The 25545-nt window shown below is 36.9% G+C and overlaps 1 protein-coding gene across 6 annotated transcripts in view; it reads right to left on the reverse strand.

Moving 5' to 3' along the window:
* The window catches only part of AAGAB (alpha and gamma adaptin binding protein), a 69438-nt gene extending 46226 nt beyond the window's left edge, over positions 1 to 23212 (reverse strand). For 4 of the 6 annotated variants that reach the window (XM_027851973.1, XM_027851974.1, XM_027851971.1 and 1 more), the window contains exons 1-4: positions 23098 to 23212; positions 2993 to 3183; positions 2754 to 2850; positions 2292 to 2381 (exon numbers count right to left, since the gene is read on the reverse strand). In XM_027851973.1, the coding sequence (XP_027707774.1) occupies positions 2292 to 2381; positions 2754 to 2850; positions 2993 to 3183; positions 23098 to 23170 (451 nt within the window). In that variant the 5' untranslated portion in view covers positions 23171 to 23212. Of the gene's footprint in view, positions 1 to 2291; positions 2382 to 2753; positions 2851 to 2992; positions 3184 to 21494; positions 21648 to 23097 lie in introns of all 6 variants that reach the window. The other 2 variants (XM_027851975.1, XM_027851969.1) reach the window with 2 other exon arrangements.
* Positions 23213 to 25545: the final 2333 nt, after the last annotated feature.

Below are 25545 nucleotides of genomic sequence, written 5' to 3' on the forward strand. Positions count from 1 at the left end.
CTGTGAAATTCATCAAATCCTAGCATTCAAGAAGCTAGAAGTTCAAAAGGATAGTGGCAAAAAATGACTTAGACTGGGGCAGCTAGGTGGTGCAGTGGATAGAGCACCGGCCTTGGAGTCAGGAGGACCTGAGTTCAAATCCAGCCTCAGACACTTGACACTTACTAGCTGTGTGACCCTGGGCAACTCACTTAATCCTGATCGCCTTACCAAAAAACAAACAAAAAAATGTCTTAGATTGACCATGCTGAGAAGTTTATGTAGGTCTGATAATATCCCCAGTTGACACACTGCAAATATTTCCAGTATTAGTTAAGTACTTTCAGACCTAGTGAATGAATAAACCAGGGGACCAATAAACCAGATGATTAGTAAAACAAAAACAGTAAAAGTCAGAAACAAAAAGCCATGCTGGTTTGAAAGCTGAGAACTGTTTGCACTATTAGGCAGTGGATTAGTATAGCCACAATAGACAAGGTATTTCAGCATGCTGTTGAAACTCTGAGGCTGTTTTATACCTCTTTCTGGAAATGTTTTGAGCAAGGTGGGAAGGCAGACAATACAACCACTTAAAACTCCAACGTCCTGGCTGGTCATTAGTCTCGATACTATTGCCTAATATAGATGCAATCTTAGCAACACAATTAAACCAACCCATCAAAGTCATCCTGTTAAAGAAGCTCCTCTTTTTAGGTTTATGTTACTAAAACTACATAGCTTTCTAAACACAATGGCTACCTATCTTGTCATTTCAGTTACATACGTGTTGGATGAACCAGAAAGTTAGGATCTGGTTTCCAACATTAGAATTGTTATTAATTTGAAGGTGATTGGGAGCTCAGAGCTTTAGGTAGAAACAGGGTATGGTATAAATGAATTGAAATTTTAAAAGAAAATATCATTTTAAAATAAGAGAAGACAAGTGTTGAGCCTTGAGGTTGGTGTGATAATAAAATTCTAACAGAAGAAACATTCACATTTTAATAACAGAACACATGTTCAGGGAGGTTTTAAAAAGGACAAAGAAGGTACTGTTTTATTTGTTAATCTCCATCTTCAATATTTTTTAGAATTTGAGAAAAATAGCCTAGATCTTTCACTTCAATTTTGTATTGCCACCATCTGACAACATATTTCTTCTCAAGGAGAGTAAATTTTGGAAAACATCATAAAATAAATTGGTGTACAGAGGGATTCTAGAAACACCTATTTTCATACCAACTTCCTAAGGAACCCTCATGAGGTCTGTCTGATCCCCTACATATTCCTCAGTCTGCTATTCAACATTCTCTATAACTTAGCCCCAGTACGCCTCTCCAACCTCATTTCTCATTGCTCCTCTAAAACAGCGACTATTCTAGCCAGACAGGTTTCTTTCCTGTCCCCTCCTCACCAGGACCATTTCTGTTCCTTCCCCTTTGTTCCCACTGCTCTTATCTATAATTCCCTTCTCCCCCCTGGCTCCAGTTAAGAACTACCTTTGTCTAAGTCCAGTACAACTTCGACCTCCACGGTGAAGCCTTATTAGACCCCTCAGGCCCTTTACTCCTCCAGTGCTTGTTATCCATACTACTCATCTGGCAGTTAGCACGTTACCCTAGTATCCCAGCTAAACTTATTACAAACTTGTTGGCACCTCTTCCTATCCCCAGCCGCTAGCACAGTATTTTATATACAGTTGGAACCCAAGAAATATTTTTGGATGATAATGAAAATACAGAGTCTAAATTCTGATGATACTGTAGTATGTGAAATCCTCCTTTGGATACTAGGAAGGGCCAATTTCCTACACTGTCCAAAACCTACATGCCCTTGCATCCATGGTTTTTCCTAAAATCTCCTTTAACCAGAGCTACCATCTCAGAGAAACCATGCTAAGTTTGCTTGGCTCTAAGAGATCCAAAAGAACAAATAAGTGTAAGTACGACAGTCCTAGGGTCACTTTAGGAATTCAGTCCTCAGCTGCTACAGGTTGAAATGAGGGGGTGGAGAGGAACCTCAGCTCAACAAAACCCATTATGAAGAGGCAGACTTTAGCATTTTTTGTAAAAAAGGGTAAGAAAGGGTCTACTCCATGAATTCAGCCTAAACAAGGGAACTTTTTGAAAATTATTGACAGTCAAGTGAATGAATTATTATTTATTCTAAGTCTTTCAAACAGGTTAAAAATGAAGAAAGCTTTCTGATTTTCATTGTGACTCTTGCCACATGAGAGAATGTATTTATATTCTCTCATGCCTACCTTACATTGCTGTTTTCTACTGAAGCAGATGTATATTATAACCACCTACCATCTTCCTCAGGTAATTCTTCTGGATTAAGTTCTACCAACTCAAAGCCATGTTGGATGCACCATTCTTGAGCTTTTGGTCGGTTTACACCTAAAGAAAGAAGTAAAAAATATGTGTATGAACATAAAACACTAAATGCCACCAAAGTACAGGCTTCTCTAATTTTCCTCCTTAATGACAAGTTTTAAAATAGGGAAATTACACATATATCTAGAGACAGAGATCTATATAGACATAAGTATATCTACATATATACAAATGAAACTAAAGATATCTGAATGAATGAAAATTTTTAAAAGGCTCATTTTCAAATAATTCATACTTTTCCAAAAAGCCTTTGGCTAGCTAAAAACTGTCAGAAATATAGAGCCTTCAATATACTATACAGCATTTTAATTTAAGGAAATGCTCATACTCTGCACACCAAGAAATTTGCAAACGTGTACCATTTTAGCATCTCACCATTTTCAGACACTCTGTCACAAACCAAGATCATCACCTCTGGAAGCCATTCTTCTGTCAATGGAAGCCATGATGAAACACTGTCAAGACCAGATTTCTTGGGGAAAATATCAAAAAGTACACATTAAAAGATGGTCTGTATCAAACCTGCTCCCATCCTGTCCCCACTAAAAAATATAAAGAACACCAAGTAAACCAACAAGGTCTCTTACAAGGACCATGAAAATACAAGTTCTTACTTGGGTGCTGTCAAAGCAAACAATGAAAGCCTGGACAGCCTCTGCAATTTCAGCTGTGACGAGGAATCTATTTGGCACCACACACAGATTGATGTCTGCAGAATAGTATTTGTTATCAATAGTCCAGGGGTAAAATCTCACACCATTGTTGGCAGGCGTATCTGCAGCAAGATCTTCTGTTCCAAGAATATCTGAAAAAAAAATTGTACAAAAATTAAAATGTAGATTGCAAAACCAATACAAATTATCACATTTAACTATTACAATTTACAAACTCACTGGATGTGGGATTAACCAAACTGATACTATGGTTGTGCTTTTTGTATGTGAATTCCAAAGGGGCTTAGATTTTAATGTATATTCCCAAGTATATCCATAGAATCTAAAATGGGAAAGGGCATTAGAGATCATCCAGGCTCAATGAGGATATTACAGCTGAGGAAAGTGGGACCAGAGAGAAATGCAGGGGCTAGTTCAAGTTCACACAGTTAATAAAGAGCGATGTCAGGCCATAAATTCAGGTTCCTTGTCTCTATGTCCAGTGCTCTTTTCACTATAGTGTGAGAAAATAATGAGTAATAATGGTGAGATGTTATCTAACTTAGTGACTTTTTCACCAACAAGTATTTACAGATGCAACAATAATGATGAACAGACTAGACAGTTGACAGGAGAAGTCTTATAAGCAGCCATCTGTTCACTCACCAGGGAGAACAGTGATTTATGCCAGGTGAATAGAAAAGAATGAACACTAATTTCATTCATTTTACTATCTGGGAACTTGATGGAAGAAGGAGGGCTGTAAAAATTCTGGTGATCTTGTATATGTTTTGACCTAATTAGCAAACTGCAGCAAATACAGGGTTGACAGTGAACTACTACTAAAATAGGTGATCTAGCCACGTTTCTTGGGCTAACTGCCTATACATATTTTAGCTAATTAAATATCAGATGCCATTTCATTTAGATTTATGTACATTCATAAGGTTTCTCTGAAAATAAAATTTTATTAAATTTTTGTTTCACAAAGATACTTTATATAAAATTTTAAATGTGCAATTGCTGACATAGTATAGCTCTGAGAAGATGGAATGAACATTTTCTAATATAACTAAATCCTCTTTCAGAAATACACAGGTGAGGAGGAAATAACTTTTATTGTGTTGCCCTCAGGGCAAGGAACCAAGCCTCAACATATACAGTGGTATGACTGATGAACAAATAAATACAGGTGTGGGTTATGGAACGCACAGAAACAGTCTATTTTACCACTAGCTGAATCATTAGAAAAGCTACAGTTATAAGATACTAATCTTGAAAAGACAAAGCACTCTTCATATGCACAATTTACAGGATATTTATAATCAGGACTTAAATTTTAAATCCTAGAGATAAGAAAATGCACTTAAAAACCCTCTAACATTTTGGTTGGTTCTCATAGTGTGAAAGGATTTGGGGAGAATGAGAAAGAGATGTTGACAATACATTCCAGAAGGGGGCAAGAAATACATCAAAAGTACATATTCTTTCATTTGCTACACTTGTCATGCTGGTCCATACCATTACCATAATAGGCTGCCTCAAAAATGACATCTCTTTGAAAGGACAAAAAAATAGACACTACAAAAAATATTCTATGAAATTATTACTAGTACATTTGTTTATCTTTTTTTTTTATTTCTAACATCATTGCTTTCTTTATTTTTGCTACTTAAAAGTATCATTCTCTTATTCTCAATCTCCACATATGTTGTCATCCTCTCTTCTATCTACTAAGAGTGTGACTAGGCTATGCTAAGATTTCACACAAGCCAGATTTTGGAGGGGGAATTGGGGTCGGGGGTTGGGTGATGGAGAAGGGATTAGGGAAGGAGTGTATGCCACATTCAGATTAATACCATATTGCCTTTATTATAAGGAAACGTCACCTTGCTCATGACAAAATCTCCTAAACTGTCAGTATGTCACGGAAACTACAACCTTTTCTTCTGAAACAATTCTATTTTGAATTTTACTCCCTCTTCTATTTTTTTACTCTTGGTTAAAGCCCCAGTATTCTCAAAGGGCTGCTATTTTTTTATTTGTTCTTCTCCAAATCCATGGCTATGGTTCCTATTACTATCAACAAAAGACTTACGCATACATTGAATTCTGAATGAATTTGGCCTTGCATCTTGAAGAAATGATCTGCTCCTTCTGCTTAATCTCCACCTGAAGTCATAATCTTTTATTTGGTGTCAATCAATTCCACAGCAACCAGCTGCAATGTCCCTCATGGTGGATTATGATAAGTTCAGGTGGGAAATAAGCAGTAGGAACAGATGAGTTATGAAAACCAAAGGTTCTGTTTTCATGTAAATGTCTCAGAGAAAAAAATCCCTGGATCAAAGTCTGTATTACACTCAATGTTAATTTTCCAAACCTCAAGCAGGTGGCATAGCAATATGTGGTTGTTTTTCTTAGAGATAACTACTGCACCGCTGACACACACTTCATAGTATATACATAGAGAAAGCAAATTGTCCTAGGTTGGGTTAAAAGAAAAGATCTTTTTTTTTTTTAAAAGACTCCCAAATGGAATTAATTTTCATCAGTGGGCAATTTTTTTCAATAACCACCTAACTTATTTGTTTGGCAAAACCACCTTTATTCTCAGCACTTAACGAAACCAGAAGTTCTCTATTTCTTGAGCTGGTACTTGATATGCATTAAGTCATTTTCTGGCAGTGTGTCCACATCATTCAGTAATTAGAACTAATATAATCACTCAAAAGTTCACAGTACTGCTCAATTTGGTATATTAGTTTAATATAGTTTTGGTCTGGAACTGTGATGGCATCACTACAGAGAATTCTCAATGTAGAAACTATCTCTACCAATTCAGATTTGCAACTTGTCTTTAACTTACAGTCTTGGAAAACTGATGGGAAGACTGAGAAATTAAGTGACAACTTCTGGTCATGTAGCTAATATGTGTCAGAAATTAGATTTGAACTTGGGTCTTCCTGACCCCAAGGTGATCCTCCATCCACTAAAATAAGTGATTTCTTGTACAACTTATTTTTGACTATTAATTTAAAAATGGTCCATTCTACTAATGACTTTTAGAGGACAGTTTGGCAGACGCATTTTTAAAATACAGGAGCTATAGAAATCTCATCGTGATTACACACACACACACACACACACACACACACACACACACACAAAGTGTTAGAAGAGTCTCTAGATAGATACATTAGATAAATACACAGATTCTCTGTAGAGGTCTAGTTATACTTGTAAACACACTTAGATGATGGTAAAGATAACAACTGGGAGAAGGAATCACAAAATATAGTTGTTTCTATTACACTGTACTGTCTAAAACATGCTGAAAGCTTAATTTACTAATTAGGTTTTATCTTAACATTTTCTTTCTAATAGAAACTTATAATAGTGAAGCTGCATATGGATTTTATGATCACATCTGTGCCGTATTAGGACTATGGAAAGAATAGTGAGAAGTATCTTATTTTACTTCTTGTTGCCTCCAAATATCATCAAGTATGGTTTAATTTAGCAAACATAAATGTCTATATTAAGAACAGTTTTTATTCCTCAGTCAACTTTGCTAACTGGTTCTGGGTATTTGTTTTCACCACTACCACAAAACTCTCTTATCCAATTAAAGTGATTCAAACATCCAGAAATAATCATGTAGACTCAGAAACAGAGAACCACAGCATCACAAATGTTAGGACTAGAAGAGATCCTCAGATATCTGTTAGTTCACCCTTCCTCATTTCTCAGATTATGAAACTATGGATAACAGAGTTTTAGTGACGGACCTAAGGTCACACCATTAATTAGTACAAAGAGAGGGTTAGAATCCCGGTTTTCAACTGTACTTTAAGTGAGAAAGGACCAGACCCTTCACAGCTGAACAAAATTTTAATAAAGATAACTATTAAAGTTAATCCAAAAGTAAGCCATGCCCTTCATGGTATTCAATGCACATCAAAATAGTAACCAGGATCAACACACCAGGACATGTGAACCTGCAGGCAAAATTACCAATCAGGGATCAGTCTTCCAAATTATACCTGTGGGTTTCTAGTGTTTACCTGTCTAAAATGAGTCATGTGTTTCTTAGGATTTTGACTAGACTTGCTAGAAAAACATGCCCTGGTCTCACTTTTGTATTACCCTAAATTAAATTTTGAATGGTTAACTCTGCTGTATACAACTAAAATTGAAGACATTTTCATGACCCTGAGCTACTGCAGCATTTTTTCCATAGTAGTACATCATTTCATCTCACACTGCTTGGCAGCCACCTAGTGAAAATAAGACACACACACACACACACACACACACACAAACACATGGAGAGATCTCTATGTACACACACACACACACGTGTGTGTATATATATATGTGTGTGTATGTTTTTTCTTTTTTATAAATGGACAAACATTGAGTAAATGCCAGTTGTCATAATTAACTTGGTCAATCTTACTGAAAACATTAGTCTACCATATAAAATAGTATGTAGCATAGTTAATAAAGAAATGATTTATTGTTATGGCTTTAGTAGAAAATATAGAACTTTTTCAAGTTTTCAAGTTTTATAAGGTCAAACAAAAATGATTTGGCCACATGTCATTTTCTAATCCAACCCTATATGCACCTACTCTATGTGCCAGGTCCTATGCTAGGCAAAGGGAATGTGAAAAGACAAAGTAAAAAAACAGCCCTTGTTCCCAAGAGCTAACGTTTTGCTCTTGCTAGGGCTGCAAGCTTCTTTCCTTTTAACTCCAATTTACTTTCTTATTTCCTGTTGACCCTAGGCAGACCCCAAATCCAGAAGACTAGAAAGGAAGATTAAATTGAGAACTGTATTGTAGCACATTGTTTCAGCTTACTCTCTAGAAACAACCATTGTTTTTAAAAAAGCTTGTTATCTTATGTCTTTTTATTACCTTCGTTTCTGAAAATATCCTGCCCAACTTCCCTACCCCTCAAAATCATCCCTTGTTAACAAAGAATAAAAACCATAAGGAGGAAAAAAAAGCAGTTCCGCAAAATTAAGCAATGCATCAATAAAGTCTCCTGGTACATTCAGTGCTACACAACTAGAGTCCCCCACCTCTGCAAAAAGAAAAAAAAGGGAGGTACATTTTTCACCTCTTCTCTTGGGCCAAGCTTGATCATTACAATTATATAGTATTCAGTTTCATTTTTTAAAAGAAAAGTTTTTTAAACAAAAATACTTAATTGCTCCCACTACCCCTACACCTCTATCTATACACATATAGGTCTGTTCACAGGGAAAGTAAATAATCTAAGCCAAGCAGGCATTTAAATGGAAAAAAATATATGTGTGTGTGTGTATCTATATATGTGTGTGTGTGTATATATATATATATATATATCTTTGGCTTGGAACAGTCTAAGACAGTGTGGAATTACAGTGACTTCACAGAACAGATGTATATGCAAAGTGGTGTGGGAGGAGAGAAATAGACTAGAAGTAAAAGGACCTTGTTTTTCATCCAGGATTTCTAAGGTCATACTAGCTGTATGACCTTGGGCAAATGACAACTCTCTGGGCTGCAATTTTCTCATCTGTAAAATGACAGGGTTAGAGGAGATACCCTCCAAGGTTCCTCCAGATAAAAAATCCCGTGATCTGATATCTATTTTTACTTACTTCCCTCAAGGAGAAAAAAGTGGCAGTTCCCAAATGAAATACAAGTGACCCAGGGAATAGCTGTTATTTTGGTTCACACCTTTGGCTCTTCCTTGATTCTTCCCTCTCCTAAAATTCATAAAGCCAATCAGTTGCCAAGTATGATTGATTTTTACTTCACAGCATTTCTCCCATCAATCCCCTCTACTTACAGAATCACTATCCTACTATAATTTGCCTTTTGAGAGTCACACTTGTTCAAAATAGAACTCATCTTTTCCCCAAACCTTCCCATCTTCCGAGAGTACCGCTATCCTTCCAGTCACCGGCCTCACAACCTAGTGTCATACTTGATTCCTCATTCTCTCTGGCTTCCTATAAATTGCATACTGTCTCTCTCATTTGACTGCGAGCTTCTCAAAAGCAGGAACTGTTTTTGCCTTTCTTTATATCCCCAGAGCGTGGCACAGCACCTGATACAAGGTAAATACTTACTGACTTGGAATTCCTAGGCTCAGCTCACTTTCTACCTTCACTCACCCTAGGAAATCTTTCCTGATCTCCTCAATTAGTGTACCATCACTCCTAAAAGTCCTTTGCATTTTCTGAACTGTGCATATGTCATACTTCCCAGAGTAGGCAAACTCCTTGAGGGCAGGAACTGTTTTAGTTTTTGTTTTTACATCCCTAGCATAGTACAATGCCTTATATCAAGTACAAATTTAATCAATGGTTTTTTTCATCTTCATCAAATTTATGTAATTGTTTTGCTCTACTAATGTGACCATAGCTGAAAGTTAAATATATTTTTAACACTGAGTAATGACTGCTACTTCTTGCCACAACTCAAGATGAACCCACTGAAGAAGGTAATTATACTTAAAGGAGGCTTAATGTTGAAAGGGACTCAAAACTTATCTAGCTCAATCCTCCTACCTAATGCACTAATTCTCCTCTATATCAAGTGCAGAGCTGCTGCCTTTATAAGCAGTTATGTTATTTCAAAACATAATGCTTTTGCATATAAGGAGGTAGAGCAGAAAAACAAAGGAGACGAAGACACACTGAAGCAGTCCCAAAGATAAGATCTTCTTGTCCTACCTCCCCTCACTCCCAAATCCTTTTCTTGGACTAGAGAAAGCAGAAAACAAGCAAGAAAATGACGAGCAGCAGAGTCTGAGATTAGGTAAGAGGAAAAGAAAAGAGGAAGTAGGCAGAGAAAAATATAGATTTGGGGTAAAGGCTATACAATGGTGAAATCCTTTATAAACATTCAACTCTCTTTAGAACAGGCAGAGAGAGGCCTTTAAAAATAATAATGGACCCATACCATTGCAGGCATAGTCATAACTTCGGAGTTACAATTTCATGATCATGTCACTTGAGAGCATCTTGCCCCTTTTAATACTTTGTAGCAGTTGTTAACTAACAGACTATTCCCAGAGGGCTTGGACTAGATCATATTGCTGGCAAGGTAAAGAGACTTTATAGGACTTAAATTTAAAAGCCCAAACCATCTTGACGCAATGTTATGCTTGGGACTTTACACAGACAAATGTCAGGCAATTCAAAGCTGTGATTCCCAAAGTAAATATAACCTATTCCCCTGGTACATATGTATGTAGTATGTTGTTTCTCTCTGTATGATAAATCAATCTATGAGGCAGTATTACAGTTGTTTAGGGGAAAATAACTGAATTTCCTGACACTGGAACGCCTCAAAGATCAGCCATAACACTGCATTAACAATGAGAGTGAGATTTTGATTTTGTTTACAGCATTTAATTACCCTTTCTTCCCTCCACGGTCACACTTTGAATTCAGATTTTCACACACCCTGGGGCTTGCTGTACCACAGTGGAAACTTTAAAAAACCGAAGCACAAGAAACCCAATCAAGTGTTTCTCTGCTTGCTTTCTCACAACGGCCATCTGCAGCGAGGCTCAGCTGGTTAGTCTTAAAAAGTGATACACATAATTTTTCAAGTGCACTGAGAGGTGTTTTACATCACCTCACTTTCAATTAAAAGCTTTATTTCTAGAAACACATCTAAGAATTAGCCACTTTCTAGGGACCAAATCCATCTAAAAACCTAAAGTAAAAATGCATCAACCTATGGAGGACAAGAGTGTACAATCACCTTAGAAGCTTTGAAATCCTTTGACGAGTGGTGATTATCTGAGGCCAGATGGCATGGTGAAAGAAATGATGAGGGCAATTTCATAACCTGACGCTAATTTTTACAAAGGAATCCTCACCTAAATAATGAGTTTATAAGGAATTTCTTCTCAAACATGACAAGAATACAAGTAACAAATGTTACATGTATTCTGAAGCAAGGCAATCATGTTTAAGATGCATTTTTCAACAATTCAGTGAGGTACAGTGGTTTGGAAGACCTGGGTCTTGTTCCAGGTACCTACACTTAGTAGTTGTGTAACCTTGGGCAAGTCACTTAACCTCAAAAGTATGTTCCCCAGGAAACTCTGTAACATGTCTCCCTTTAATCAGCCAAGTAAAGTCAACAAGCAGTGAAATATAGGTTCCGATCAGGTTGATAAAAAGAATCTTTACAACAGATTTCCACACACTCATTCAAAGAACCTGTAAATACTTGTGATGCAAATTGAAAAATGAACATGATGTCCTGTATTCTCTCTACACTATTAATTCATTTTCTTAGGCATTTTTTGTGCAAGGAAGGTATCCTGAGCTAAGTACAGGAGGGATAGGGATGGAGGTCCCTGATCTGTGATTTCACCATTATGGGTAAAGGGAACTCCCTGGCCTGGGAACTTCATGAATTAATGCAAATTGCAACTCTATAAATTACATTGCAGGATGAAGAGTGAAATGTAATTTATAGCCTTAGAAAGTCGCCTAAACAACTTGTCCATGGTCACAAAGTATATATGTATTTTTTTGCTTTTTGGTGAGGCAATTGGGGTTAAGTGACTTGCCCAGGGTCACATAGCTAGTAAGTGTCATGTGTCTGAGGTCGGATTTGAACTCAGGTCCTCCCGACTCCAAGGCCAAAGCTCTATCTACTGTGCCACCTAGCTGCCCCTCACATAGGATATTGAAGGTAGAATTTGAACTTGGATCTTCTAATTCTGAGATCAGTCCTCTATCCAGTACACAATGCCTTTCAAGTGTTAAGACAAAAAATTGCAACAGTTTCAGCCTTCAAGGAGAGTAAATCTTTTGACATTCATGAAAATGTAAGCTCCTTGAGGGCAAGGTCTATCTTCTGCCTCTTTTTGTGTCCCTGGAGCTTAGCACAGTGCCTGGCATATAGCAGATACTTAATGTTTACTGATGAGTGACACTGGGGGGGAGGAGGGAATGCAATATATTCACAGATATGTAAATGAGATAATTTGATTAAGGAAAGAGAGAATCCACCAAGAGAGGAGAGAAGGTTTTTTAGGAAGAAGATGGCAACTGAGCTAAACCCAGAAGAAAGATAAGGATTCTTGGAAGTACATTCCCCTTCCTAGGCTTAATTTATGGAGACTGCTATGAAACTAACATGCATCAACATCCAGTGCAAGCCCTGATTGCTGAAAAATATTACAGGGCTACAAGTGGACCTGTAAAATTCATGGAATTTTAGAGCTTGATCATCTACCTAGCCAGAGGTGTCAAACTCAAATAGATTCCTGCGGGCTTCAGGGTTGAGTGTGAAAACCACAAATTAACATTATCTACGTTGTACTGAATTTTTATTTTGTTAAACACTTCAAAATTACATTTTAATTCAAGTCTGACAATTCTGATCTGGCCTAACCTGCTTACTAATGAAAGGATGCCCCGGTGAGATGGGATGACTTCCCCAGGCACACTGGGGTCCAGTTTATAACCAAACTTGACCAGAACTCAAGGTTTCTTATTCCCTGTCCAGTACCCTATTCACAAATCTTTTTCTAACAGAAATCTTACAACTCTTCCCGGGGAACAGATGGGAATGATAACTCCCTTCTATCAGTACAACAGGGTAAACTTTTTTGCTACAAAAGGTTTACATTTTCCAACTCTATTTTGAACACACAGATTTTGATCCAACGCCTAATGTCACTTTTCCTTATCTCTATGGAACTGGTCCTCCAGTGTGAAGTAGCAAGTTAACTCCAAAATAAGTTATTTACAAGTAGACCATAAACAACATAAAGCCTAAAAATAGCTTCATAACTTTTGGTGTGTGTTCACTGGCTTCAATACAAATGCAACACTCATCTCCAGAATATTATTCTTGCTAGAAAAGTTTTATGTAGCATTTAAACTTCTCTTTAAACAACTGTACACTGGATTTCATTGCTTGAATGCCATTATTTGTTGAGGAATTATACAGAGGAAGAAGGGAGTAAGTTGCTGAAACCAAAATGACATATTTTCTAAAAGTTTTTGCCATTTGCTACACAAATATATGCTGAATAACTGTACAAAAATAAACTTCTACATCTAGACAACTGTGTAGTTGTCCAAGATACAGCATTCTACCTCACTAATGGTTCCACGTAATATGGGACAATAATACAGTTCACTGGTAATGTCCCCCTAAAAATAAAAGGTAGCTGATCTCAAATATAAATGCCTTACTGTTATACTCAAAAAAATTTTCCCATAAAATATGAGCTCTCTTTATCTGCTGCAGGAAACCTGATTTCCCTTTAAAAAGAAAAGGTATATCAATCAATAAGCATTTATATTTGCTGTGCTAAGTACTGGGGATACAAAGGCAAAAAGGAATAATATTCATAATCATAGGTTACAGATTTAGATCAGAAAGGGAACTTAGAGGCCAACTTTCCCAACTCTTCATTTTATGAATAAGGAAACTGAGGGCAATGAGGCTTAAGTCCCTGGTATAAAGACAAAGAGACAGTGACAGGACAGAAATAGGAACCCTGGTGCTCTGACTCCAGCATTCTTCCCACTGTACCATGATTCTTCCCCAATTCTTCCAAAGCTTGGCAAAGAATCCAGTAGAAGCTCTCCTACAACATCGATAGTGTCAATACTAACTGTGAACATTAGGGGAAGCCCATTTTATCCCTGAGGAGGCTAATTATAAACTTAGAATTAATTTTCCCTCCTTCCTTTACTTTTAGAAAGTTAATGGCTCAACATCCCAATATTTTAGATCATCAACTAAGGAACTTCATGACCACAACTCTTTGTAAACCACATGGGGCTGCTCATGCCGGTCAGTTCTTTTATCTCCTGGAGAAATAATAGTTTTAATGAAATACAGGAGTAGTATCACAATAAAATAAGATACTTTATTTAGGGGAAAAAAAGTATTTCTGTATTCCCAAGGCAAACGAAAAGAAATACTGGGGATCCCATGAACAGCAACAAGGATATGCAGTTGAGAAATCCAGAGACTTCTTCCTTGGTCTGTTGCTATGTGCTCTTGGCTAAAACCATATTCTGGATTACAAAATTTTTCCACCTACAAAATGAAAATGTCTCCATGGTTAAAATATAATGAAATCTTTTACAGGTAGAGATATTTCCTAGCTTACAAATATTCAGTTTATATACTAATGGGCCAGCCTGTGCTACTCAGTAGGGTAAGACTACCCTAAAGCCAGAAGAACCAATAGCATTCCTGATGCAGAAAACATTTATTCACAAAAACAATGTTATTAATAATGATTATATTTCCAGGCCTGTTCACAAAAACCTATTTAACATATTAAATACTTAATAATCCAACATACAGTCATATAATCCTAAAGTTTGGGAAGCTAATCACAATATATACCTCATTTCTATAGGAAATGCATCCTGGGTTCTAAACAAGCAAATTACCAACTACAGAACAGAACTCATATTTGAATTATGGAAAAGTAAATTAGGTATAATTGAGATATGAGGACTGATACTTGTGTTCATCTTTAACCATGACAAAGAAGTAATAAAAGCCAAAAATCTTGAAGTAGCTACAGTCAGATGAACTCTCTCTCTCTCCCCCTCCTTCCCAATACATATATATACATACATAAATACATATATATCCTAATCTAACAAACTGTGAACAGAGAATTATGAACTCTCAAAGCTGATTGGATGCTAATGTTCTTTTATTTAATATTCCTTTATGCTTGGGGACAGCTAGGTGGCGCAGTGAATAGAGCTCTGGCCTTGCAATCAAGAGGACCTGAGTTCAAATCCAGTCTTAAGACACTTAACACTTACTGGCTGTGTGACCCTGGGCAAGTCACTTAACTCCCATCACTTCACCTCCCCCCAAAAAATTCCTTTATGCTATATATCACAAAGTATTTTTTTCCTTCTATAAATGACTTAAAACATCAAGCCGAGACAATAAGAATTGCTTCAGAATAATGTTGCTTCTACCTTAAATTTACACAACTGTAAAAGTAAAAATGTAGATGATGCAGTTGTCAAAGAACAGTAAGTGCACAATGTTCTATTAGACATGGATATTATGGGTAGATAACTTTTTATTTTTCTGTTCAATATTTACAAAGGTCTAAACCACCCTGAAAAAGGAAATTTAAGCATTTTAAAGATAGGAGTCTTAAAGTTGTCTTTTTTGAGGTGATCTCTCTAGAATCCTCTACTGTGGTTCCTTACACCACAACCAAGAATTTATGTAGTTCTAATCTCTAAGGAGTTTAACATGCTTCACGTGTATTATCTTACCAATTCTCAAAGCATCCCACTGAGACAGGAAGGGATATGGTTTATTACCCCTCTTTTACAGATGTACAATGGTTACAGTTGCTAGGCTGGTGCACTATATTTAAAAAATCAAAAAAAGATTCTCCAGGGATCATCTTCAAATGGGATTCCTCACAGGGTATATGACACTGAAAGGCAGGAAACCTTGGTTTTAACCTTAGTGCTGCCATTACTAGCTACATAACTTTGGACAAATCACTTAACCCGTCTGCATTTTTATCTATTCATCTGTAAAATGGCAGGATTGTACTGGATGATGGCTAATATCCTTTCCACTGAGAAAAATCCTCAATTTCTGCAAAAAAGTCTTCATTTATTCAAGAAATCAAAGAAAAAAAGGATTATGAAATTCTAAAAAAGCAAAGAAGATTGGTTGACATCTTTAAAATAGCATATCCTGCAAAGCTGAGCCTAAGCATCAAAGAAACTATTTGGACATTTATGAAAAAGAAGAATTTGAGTCACTCCTCCAAAAGAACCCAGAAGCATGCAAGGCATTCAACATGAAAACTGACCAAACAGGAGAAAGTTAAACAGTTTGAGACAGAAACAAAAGACTAAGAAGTGAAATATTTGTTTTCACATGGTTGAGGCTAGACAAGACCAAGTCTGTATTTGCAATCTGATTTTTCCTAAAAAGAAACAAAAACTTCATTGGCTGTGAGACACAGAAAATGCAAATAATCTAAGGAGTAAAAGATATAATGACATAAATCAAGAGGCTAGGAGGAAGAAGTGAATTAACATGTCAGAGGGAAAAATATGTCATTTCTCATTAGTAAATCATTAGGGGGTAGATTTATGTGGAAGAATGATTCTCCAATAAGGAAAGACTTATGTAGGGGCACAGGTGAAGACTGTTTAAGACTCAAGAGGGGAAGTAATTAGAAGAAAAAGTAGTAGTACAGTCTCCAACAGAAAGGGAAGACTTTGGCAACACTAAGAAGCGCTCCAAGAGAAGTAGAAGGGGACAAGAAAAAGGTCTTATAACTGACCTCTGCAAGGGGAGGAAGGGTTAAGGGAGAAGAAAGGGGAAGGAGTTGAGACTCTTTAGGAGATTAGTTTCTCTGAGATAAGGCAGTTCCAACTCCTTACTATGTAGGAGGATACTGACAGAACTACAAGCAGGACTCAGAAAAGGTTGATCAGGAAGCCACAGGTTCACAAAGGATGGTATGACATCAAAAGGAGTAAGATATGTGAAAAAAGGCAAGTAACAGGAGTGGGCCCTGGAATGGGGTGATAGAGCATTTCTCACTGCATCCCTCTGCCTCTAATAAGAATGAAGAATTAAGGGGACGGAATTTGAACATTTCTGAGAAAGGTGCATTACAAATTAATATGAATGAAATAGAGATGAGATGGAGGGGCAGGAAAAATTAGGCAATGTAGTTTGTTTACAGTATTTTCAATTTCTTTTTCTGAGATTGGATTGTTTAAAACCTTCATTTCTTATTTTGGGAAAAGAAAGGTAAGAAAAAAACAACACAAAAAAGAAAACAAAAATAAATCCAAGGAACTTGGATCTGGGCAGGGGGTTTAGAAAGAAAAGGTCAGAATCAGATGAGTACAAGCAGAAACAAATCACAAAGATTAAAAGCTGACTTAAAAGAGGGGGAAAATGTATAAGAAAGTATTTAATGGAATAAAACATGAATTTAACAGTCATAACTCTATATAAATGAATTAAATTCCCCCAAATAAAAATAATGGAGAAATGAATTTAAAACCCCAACATTATGCTGTACATGAAAAACATCGGAAATGTGCAGACATATGCCAGAATAAAAATGAGAGGTCCGAACAAAAACTATTATGCTTCAGAGGACTCTTAAAAAAAGTAGATGCAATCGTGACTTCAGATAAGAAAAGAGCAAAAAATGGTAATGTCAGAAGAGATAACAAAACTACATTACCCTAAAAGACCACAAAAACAATGAAAAAAATAACTATTAAATATGTGTAGCTAAGCTGCAGTGTTTAAGTTTCTAAAAGAAAAGCTAAGTTAATTTCAAAATAGCATTGACAGTGACATAATAGGAGATATTAACACTATTTTCTCAAAATAGGATCAACTCTCAAAGTATCAAAAAATTATTTTATAAAGCTAGAAAAAATAACAAGATTCATTTGGAAGAACAAAAGGTCCAGAATATCAAGGCAACTAATGAAAAGAAATGCAATGGAAGGTGGCCTAGTCATTCCAGATCTTAAATTGTATTATAAGGCAGCAATCATCAAAACTACTTGGTACTGGCTAAGAAATGGAGTAGTGGATCAGTAAGACACAGTAGTCAATGACTATGGTAATCTACTATTTGATAAACCCAAAGACCCCAGCTTCTGAGATAACAACTCACTATTTGACAAAAACTGCTAGGAAAATTGGAAAAGAGTATGGCAGAAACTAGGCATAGACCAAAATCTTACACCATATACCAAAATAAAGTCAAAATGGGTCCACAATTTAGATATAAAGGTTGATACTATAAGCAAACTGGGAGAGCAAGAAATAGTTTACCTATCAGATTTATGGAGAACAGAAAAATTTATGACCAAACAAGAGATAAAGAACATTATGAAATGCAAAATGGATAATTTTGATTACATTAAATTGAAAAGTTTTTGTACAAAGCCAATGCAACCAAGATTAGGAGGGAAGTAGAAAACTGAGAAAGAATTTTTACAACCAGTATCTCTGAAAAGGGCCTCATTTCTAAAATATATAGAGAACTAAGGCAAATTTTTAAGAATATAAGTCATTCCCCAATTGATAAATGGTCAAAGGATATGAACAGGCAGTTTTCAGATGAAGAAATTAAAGCTATTTGTAGTCACATGAAAAAATGCTCTAAATCACTATTGATTAGAGAAATGCAAATCAAAACAACTCTGAGGTACCACATCACACCTATCAGATTGGCTAACATGACAAAACAGGACAATGATACATGTCGGAGAAAATGTGGGAAAATTGAAACATTAATGCATTGCTAATGGAATTATGAACTGATCCAACCATTTTGGAGAGCAATGGTACTACGCCCAAAGGGCTATAAAAATGTGCATACCCTTTGACCCTGCAACAGTACTTTTAGGACTATATCCCAAAGAGATCATAAAAATGGGAAAAAGACCCACATGTACAAAAATATTTATAACAGCTCTTTCTGTAGTGGCAAAGAACTGGAAATTGGAAATTCAAATTGGAACTGAAATCAATTGGGGAATAGCTGAACAAATTGTGGTATATGAATCTAACGGAATACTTTTGTGCTATAAGAAATGACGAGCAGGCAGACTTCAAAAAAAAAAAAAACCTGGAAAGACTTACATGAACTGATGCAGAGTGAAATCAGGAGACCATTGTATAAAGTAACAGCCACACTGTGTGATGACTAACATTGTTAAACTTGGCTCTTCGTGGCAATGCAAGAATCTATGACATCTCCAAAAGTCTCATGATGGAAAATGCTATCCACATCCACAGAAAGAATTATGGAGTTTGAATGCAGATCGAAGCATACTATTTGATCTTTTTTCCTTCTGTTTTTGTTTTGTTTTGTTTTGTTTCTTCTTTCTTGTGGTTCCTCCTATTGGTTCTAATTCTTCTTTACAACATGATTAATGTGAAAATATGTTTAATAGGAATGTATATGTAGAACCTATATCAGATTGCGTGCTGTCTCGGGGAGGGAGATGGGAAGGTAGGGGAAGAAAATTTAAAACCTAAAAGTTTATGGAAGTGATTATCGTAAACTAAAAATAAATAAATTAAAATTTTAAAAAATAGGATCAATTCAACAGAAAGATGAAAAGGAGAATATAAAGCTGAAAAAATTGATGGGAAAATTAGACTTAACTAATTTATGGCCACTTCTGAATGGGAATATTAAGAAATGCAAATATTTATCAGCATCTTCTTACAAAAGGGATCATGTACCAGGGCACAAAGGAATCGTAAGTTAAAAGGCAGATACAATAAACATTCTTTAAAAGTTATAATACAACAAACATAACTGAAAAAGGAAACATAATATTTAACATACTGAATGAGTCAATAAAAGAAGAAATTATAGACACAATAAATATTTATGTTAAAGACAATGGTAACATAAAATATCAAACCAAAACTCATAGGACGCAACTAAAGCAGTCCTGAGAGGAAAATTTCGAGTTCTGAAAAGTTATACTAATAAAATAGAAAAAAAAGAGGATCAATGAACAAAGCTTGCAGTTAAGAAAACTATAAAATAAAAAGTGGGCAAACCAAAAACAATTACAAAAGAAATCCTGAAAATTACAAGAGAAATAAACTTTAAAAAATAAAACGACCACAGAAAAGATACCAAAAGAAAAATCACTAAACTAGTACATAATCTTATTACCAAAGAGAAATCATGTTACAAAAATAAAAAGTGAGCAAGACAAATTCAAAACAAATTCAAAGTAAAGGAAGAGAATTATCAGAAACTACTATGAACAATTACATGGCAACACAAAGAAAATTTAAAGGAAGTGAGTGAATAGCTAAAACAAAATATTTACACACACACATAAACATACACATATCTATACACACACACACACACACACACACACAGAAAACCAACAAACAAAACGAGAGATTTTAAACAACCCAGTGTCAAAAAAAGAAATAAAGCAAGTCATAAACAAAACTGCTAATGGGGAGGATCAAATGACTTAATAAGTAAATTCTATCAAGTATTTAAAATGCTATGCTACAAAAATTATTCTCACAATTAAAGATAGGCAATACTTGACCAAACTCCATATATAAGAAAAACTATGGTCCTGATACACAAACCAAGGGAGACAAAGTGAAGAAAGAACTATAACCCAGATTTTATTATTGAATACTAATGCAAAATAAAATCTTCTCAAAAAGATTACAGAAATATATCCAGAAAAAAATTCACTATAACCAAGCAGGAGTCATATCAGAGTGGTAAAGATGGTTTAACAATAGGAAAATAATTAGTATAATTAATCATTTAAAAAGACAAACAAGAACCACAAAATTATTTCAATAGCTGCAGAAAAGACCTTTGACAAAATACAGTATTCACTGAACATAAAAAAAGCTTGATGAACATAGATATGGATGGTATGACCCTTCTTTTATATAATTAAAAACTAAGAGCCTTCATTATTTGCAATGGAGAAACATTAGAAGCTTTCATTGCAGAAAAAGGGGTAAAGCAAGGATGCCCCCTTTTCCACTACCATGTTATCATTGGCCTAGAAATGCTAGCTACAACAGGATAACAAAACAAGATTAAAGCTATAAATACCACTAAATAAAAGGCAAAGTTATCCCTATTTGCAGATGACATGGTGATGTACAAAGAAGACCACAGAGACTCAGCAAAGAAACTAAACTGGTTAATCACTTATGTAAATTAGCTGGTTACAAAACAAATCTTCAAAAAAATTAGCATTTCTCTACTACTACTACTACTACTACTACTAGCTAGGATTTAACTGTGTTTTAAGCACATTAAACTGTACCACCTAGCTATCTATTTTACCATATTAGCAAAAAGTCCCACAAAACATATATAAAGTATCTGGAAATTAACCTAAACCCATACACATACACACTACTTACATAAATGCAACTACAACATACTCTTTGCAGAAATAAATGCAGAAGACTTAAATTGGAAAAATTCATGGACCTTGGCTGGACTGTGTCAATACAAAATATAAAAAAAGAACACTACTACGAAAATTTATTTACAGATTTAGTGCTATACAAATTAAATTACCTAGACAAAATAACAAAATTTAGTTGTATGTCCTCTTTTTTGTGTTTAATGATTTCAGCTAATTAAGTTTTATGTTTTCTGAGAGGCATTTTAAGTAGCAAATATATAGATTATTTTGGATTAACCTCTAAATTGAGTATTTTGTCTTGTGTGAATAAAGCCCTAGGATTATGTATCTTCCAGTGAGTGGTTTGGTTTCTTTGCTGCCAACTGTTCTAATATTTCAATTATTTTATTGTAGAAATGTTTCTTTTAAAGCACAGAGTTTTAAGTCTTTGATAAGAATGAGTGAAATAAGCTACGTTTTTATTCATATACTTACTCATTTTTTTCCTTTGAGAATCTAGATCCTTTTTTGTTTTTCCAGCTAAATTTTGTTCAGTGCTGATCTGCTATACACACGTTCTCCTTTGAGTTTCTGTTTTTTCCTCTTTCAAATGCGACTGATCCTTACCAACTCTAAAATTCAATGATCCTACAAAATAAGCAAAAGTTTCTCCTCCTAACTATAGTTGTGAAAGGAAGATTTTTTCATTCTCTAATTTTTTTATAAAAATGATGTCTGACCATTTACGTTCAGGCAATATGTCCCTTTAGAGCTTACTGTGAACATATGATGTAAGACACTGGTCTAATTTCTGTCAACCTGTTCGGGATTCCCCAGAAGTTATTGTCTTAAAGTCCTTCCCTTAGTTAAGAACCAAATTTGTACTACTAATTTCAATTTGCCCTTGCGCTATTTCTGATTATCTCGTCTGTTCCATGAAACTATTTTTATTTTTTTTGTTTTCTTTTTTCAGGCAACTGGGGTTAAGTGACTTGCCCAGGGCCACACAGCTAGTATCAAGTGTTTGGTTTGAGGCCGGATTTGAACTCAGGTCTTCCTGACTTCAGGGCTGGTGCTCTATCCACTGGGCCACCTAGCTGCCCCATTTTTATTTTTCATCAGGGCCAAATAGTTTTGCTTTATTATATAGTTTGAGCTACTGAGGATTGCGGTGAACTGGCTGGCAGGAGGCAACTGGACTGGCTGTGTGACCTTAGACAAATCACAATCTCCCTAGTCTCATGTGATGCAGCACACAGAGTACAAGGCCTGGGGTCAGGAAGACCTGGGTTCACATTTGACCGCACTTACTCACTATGTGACCCTGGACAAGTCACCTCTCCTCAGTTTCCTCATCTATAAAATAGGATGATAACCATACCAGGGTTATTGTGAGCATCAAATGAGATAGTAATTGTAAAGCACTTAGCCCAGTGCATGGGACATAGTAAGCACTATATAAATGTTAAAGTTGATGATTATGAACGAAGATGAAGGCAGACTTACAAGAACCGAGTAAGGTTCCCTCCAACCCTAATATTCTTAATTTATTTAACTGGCCCAGTTCACCGAGCTCCTGCAGTTCAGGGTAAGAAGTAGAAGGCAGGGCTCCGCCAGGTGAGCTCTCATTATCAACAGCCACTTAATAGTTTCATTAATTAGAGAGCTGCTCCCAGAACAGAAGGCAACACCACCACCCGGAAGTTTGGGGCAAGGCAGAGCCAATCACAGCTTGGAGCAAAGGAGCAGTCGTGGCCCCTCCGGGAGCTCGGAAGTGGGGCCAGTTGTCTCTCAGCTACCCCCTCCCCCAGGGCGGCCCCACCCCAGGGCAGAGGGAGGGAGGAGGACCTGGGGACCGAGGCGGCCAGACAGCAGTGGAGGGGACAGAGATGACCAAAGGAGCGCCCCGGACACGCTCTCTACGGCGCCGCCCGCGGCCTGAGCTGAGCATTGGGTCAGGGGCCCGGGACCGGCTCCTGGGCCTGGGCGAGAGAGGTTCCCTCTGGGGTGGTGAGGGTGGCCAGGGCCCAGGCCAGAGCCCATTTCCTGTCTGTACCCCCGGAGTCTCGGAAGGAGGTCCGACGGCCCGGCTACTCACGTTGAACCAGCCTGTCCCCGGTGAAGGTGGAAGAACAGCTGGCGACAAGCGCACAGGGTACGCCGGCAGCCATCGCTGCCTTCCCCGATTCGCCTCGCTCCCAGAGCCACTTCCGCTCTGGACCGCACCACCTCCACCACCTTGCAGGGGGGAGAGAGTGAGGAGGAGGGTGACAGAACGAGCTCAGAAGCGGCCCTCCGAATGGCATGGACTCGAGCCCCCCCCAGGAAGCGTGGAGAGTCTACCGACCAAGCTCCTCCTTTATCCCCCGCCTTCCGGTGGTTTCGAACCGACTTGGAAGCGCGTTTCGTTGCCATGGGGACGAACTCACTTTTCTTATTCCCCCGGCTCTTTGGGGAGGCTCCCCGAAAGCTGAATCCATTTTCGCTGCCTTTGCCATGGCCGAAGAAACTGGGCCTCGCGACCCTATTGGAGCCATCTTAGTGAAGGTGGTAAAAGGTCCCCTTACACCCCAACCCTGCCCCTCCCCCAACACCACCCGCCAGTCCTTAAGGACTTCTCTATGTAGTTTTCCACGTCCCAATACCCACCCGGGGATGCTTCCACTCGGAGCCGCACTTCCCGGTCTGGACAATCCCACCAGCACACGCATCCCCCCGCACGGCAACCAGAACCCTAGTCCACAGAACCCAACCAATTTTATTGGTTTAAGAATATTAAAAAACAAAATACTTAAGAGTGCTGTAGTTAAAGTTCAGAGCGCTATATAAAAGTATGTAAAAAAAAGTAGAGTATTACAAGCAGGGTTTGCTCATAATCATTTGGTATTGAGAGGGGAAAGGAAAAGAAAGAAAAAGGATTAATTTTTTTCTTTTCGATAATTGAGTAAAAAAAATTAAAAGATTAAAAAAATCTCTCCTTTTTCTAGGCTTTTACACCTCTCCCGCAGGTCCCTAGCTACCCACTTGAAAAGGGATGAGGGGTCTAGAGGGAAGGACAGCGTTAGAAACAGCATTGTACAAGGGGATAAAAGGGCTAAGAACCACTATGGTAGCAATGGTCTGCAACCAACAAGCACATTTTAAATGCTTATTATGTGCCAGGCACCGGGAATATAAAGACAAAAATAAAATAGCGTGTGCCCTTGAAGATCTTATATTCTCTGGTGGAAACTATATATAAACATATAAATAAAGTCAAAATAAATACAAAGTACTTTTGGAGGAGGGGGCGGGTTACTAGGAGGCATCATAACTTCTGGTCAATAATAGTAACAATAATAGCTAGCGTTTATATAGCACTTATTATTTGCCAGGCACTATCCTAGGTAGGCACTTTACAAATAATATCTAATTTGATCCTCATAACAACCTTGCCAGGTAGATGCAGTTATTATTCCCACTTTACAGTAAAAGAAACTTAAGTTTAAGTTACTTTAAAGAATTATCTTTAGTGGAAGTTATAGACTCTAATCATTCAGAAGTCCAACTCAGACTATACTGGTAGCAGCAATTAGAGTGCTTCAGTTATGGGAAAACTACAGTTACTCAGGCTAAATGAAGGGTCACTTTAGGGTAAGACCATTCAAGAAGAAATGAGTAACTCAAGGTCAGAGGAACTGTAGGATTTTAGAGTTGGAAATTTAGGATTTCTTAGTTTTGTTTTTTGTTTTTGTGGGTATAATAGACCCTTTTTTGGCATTCTGGTGAAGCCTAGAGATTCCTTTCTCAGAGTAACGTTTCCAGAACATAAAATAAAATGCATAAGATTATAAATTAAATCAATGGTATAAAAATGTAGTAATAAAAAAAAAATTTTTTTAAACCAAAGCTCATGGACCTCAAGCTAAAAACCACCATCTAACCCAACTCCTGGATTTGCAGATAAAGAAACTAAGGCCCAGAAAGATTTAGTGATTTGCCCAAAGTCACACAGCAAATTAGTGACAGACCTGGTAAAAGAACACAAGTCTTCTCGTTTTCCAATCTAGGATTTTATCCACTAAACTCTGTTGCCCAAATGTTAGCCTGCTGAACTGAAGTATTCAATAAACATTTTCTGAAATAAATTTGAGTGTAATAGATAGTGGTTGAACCTTGGAATCAAAAAGGCTTGGGTTAAAATTCTTTCTCTAATACATACTAGTTATGTGACCATGGTCAAATCATTTAGTTTCTCATCATCCCCAGCAATGCTCTTAAAATTAAGTTACAGATGACCGGTTGATCTTCAGTGGGGGGCATGTCCCATACACGGAGTTCCCTGCACCAATGAAATCACACAACACCAAAACAAAAGTAAAACAGTTCATCTTATCATGTGATATGTTTATGTTGTGAAGTGACCACAGACTTCCACATAACCTGATACTTGGCATATAGCATAGTACTGAATTTATGGATAGGGAGGATGTCTGTTCAAATCCTACCTCTGATACTTATTAGCCATGTGATTAAGGGCTTTACTTTTTTAAGCCTCAGTTTCCTC

Source organism: Vombatus ursinus, unplaced genomic scaffold, assembly GCF_900497805.2.
Source record: "Vombatus ursinus unplaced genomic scaffold, bare-nosed wombat genome assembly UNPS02009205.1, whole genome shotgun sequence".
In the NCBI taxonomy this organism is placed as follows: Eukaryota; Metazoa; Chordata; class Mammalia; order Diprotodontia; family Vombatidae; genus Vombatus; species Vombatus ursinus.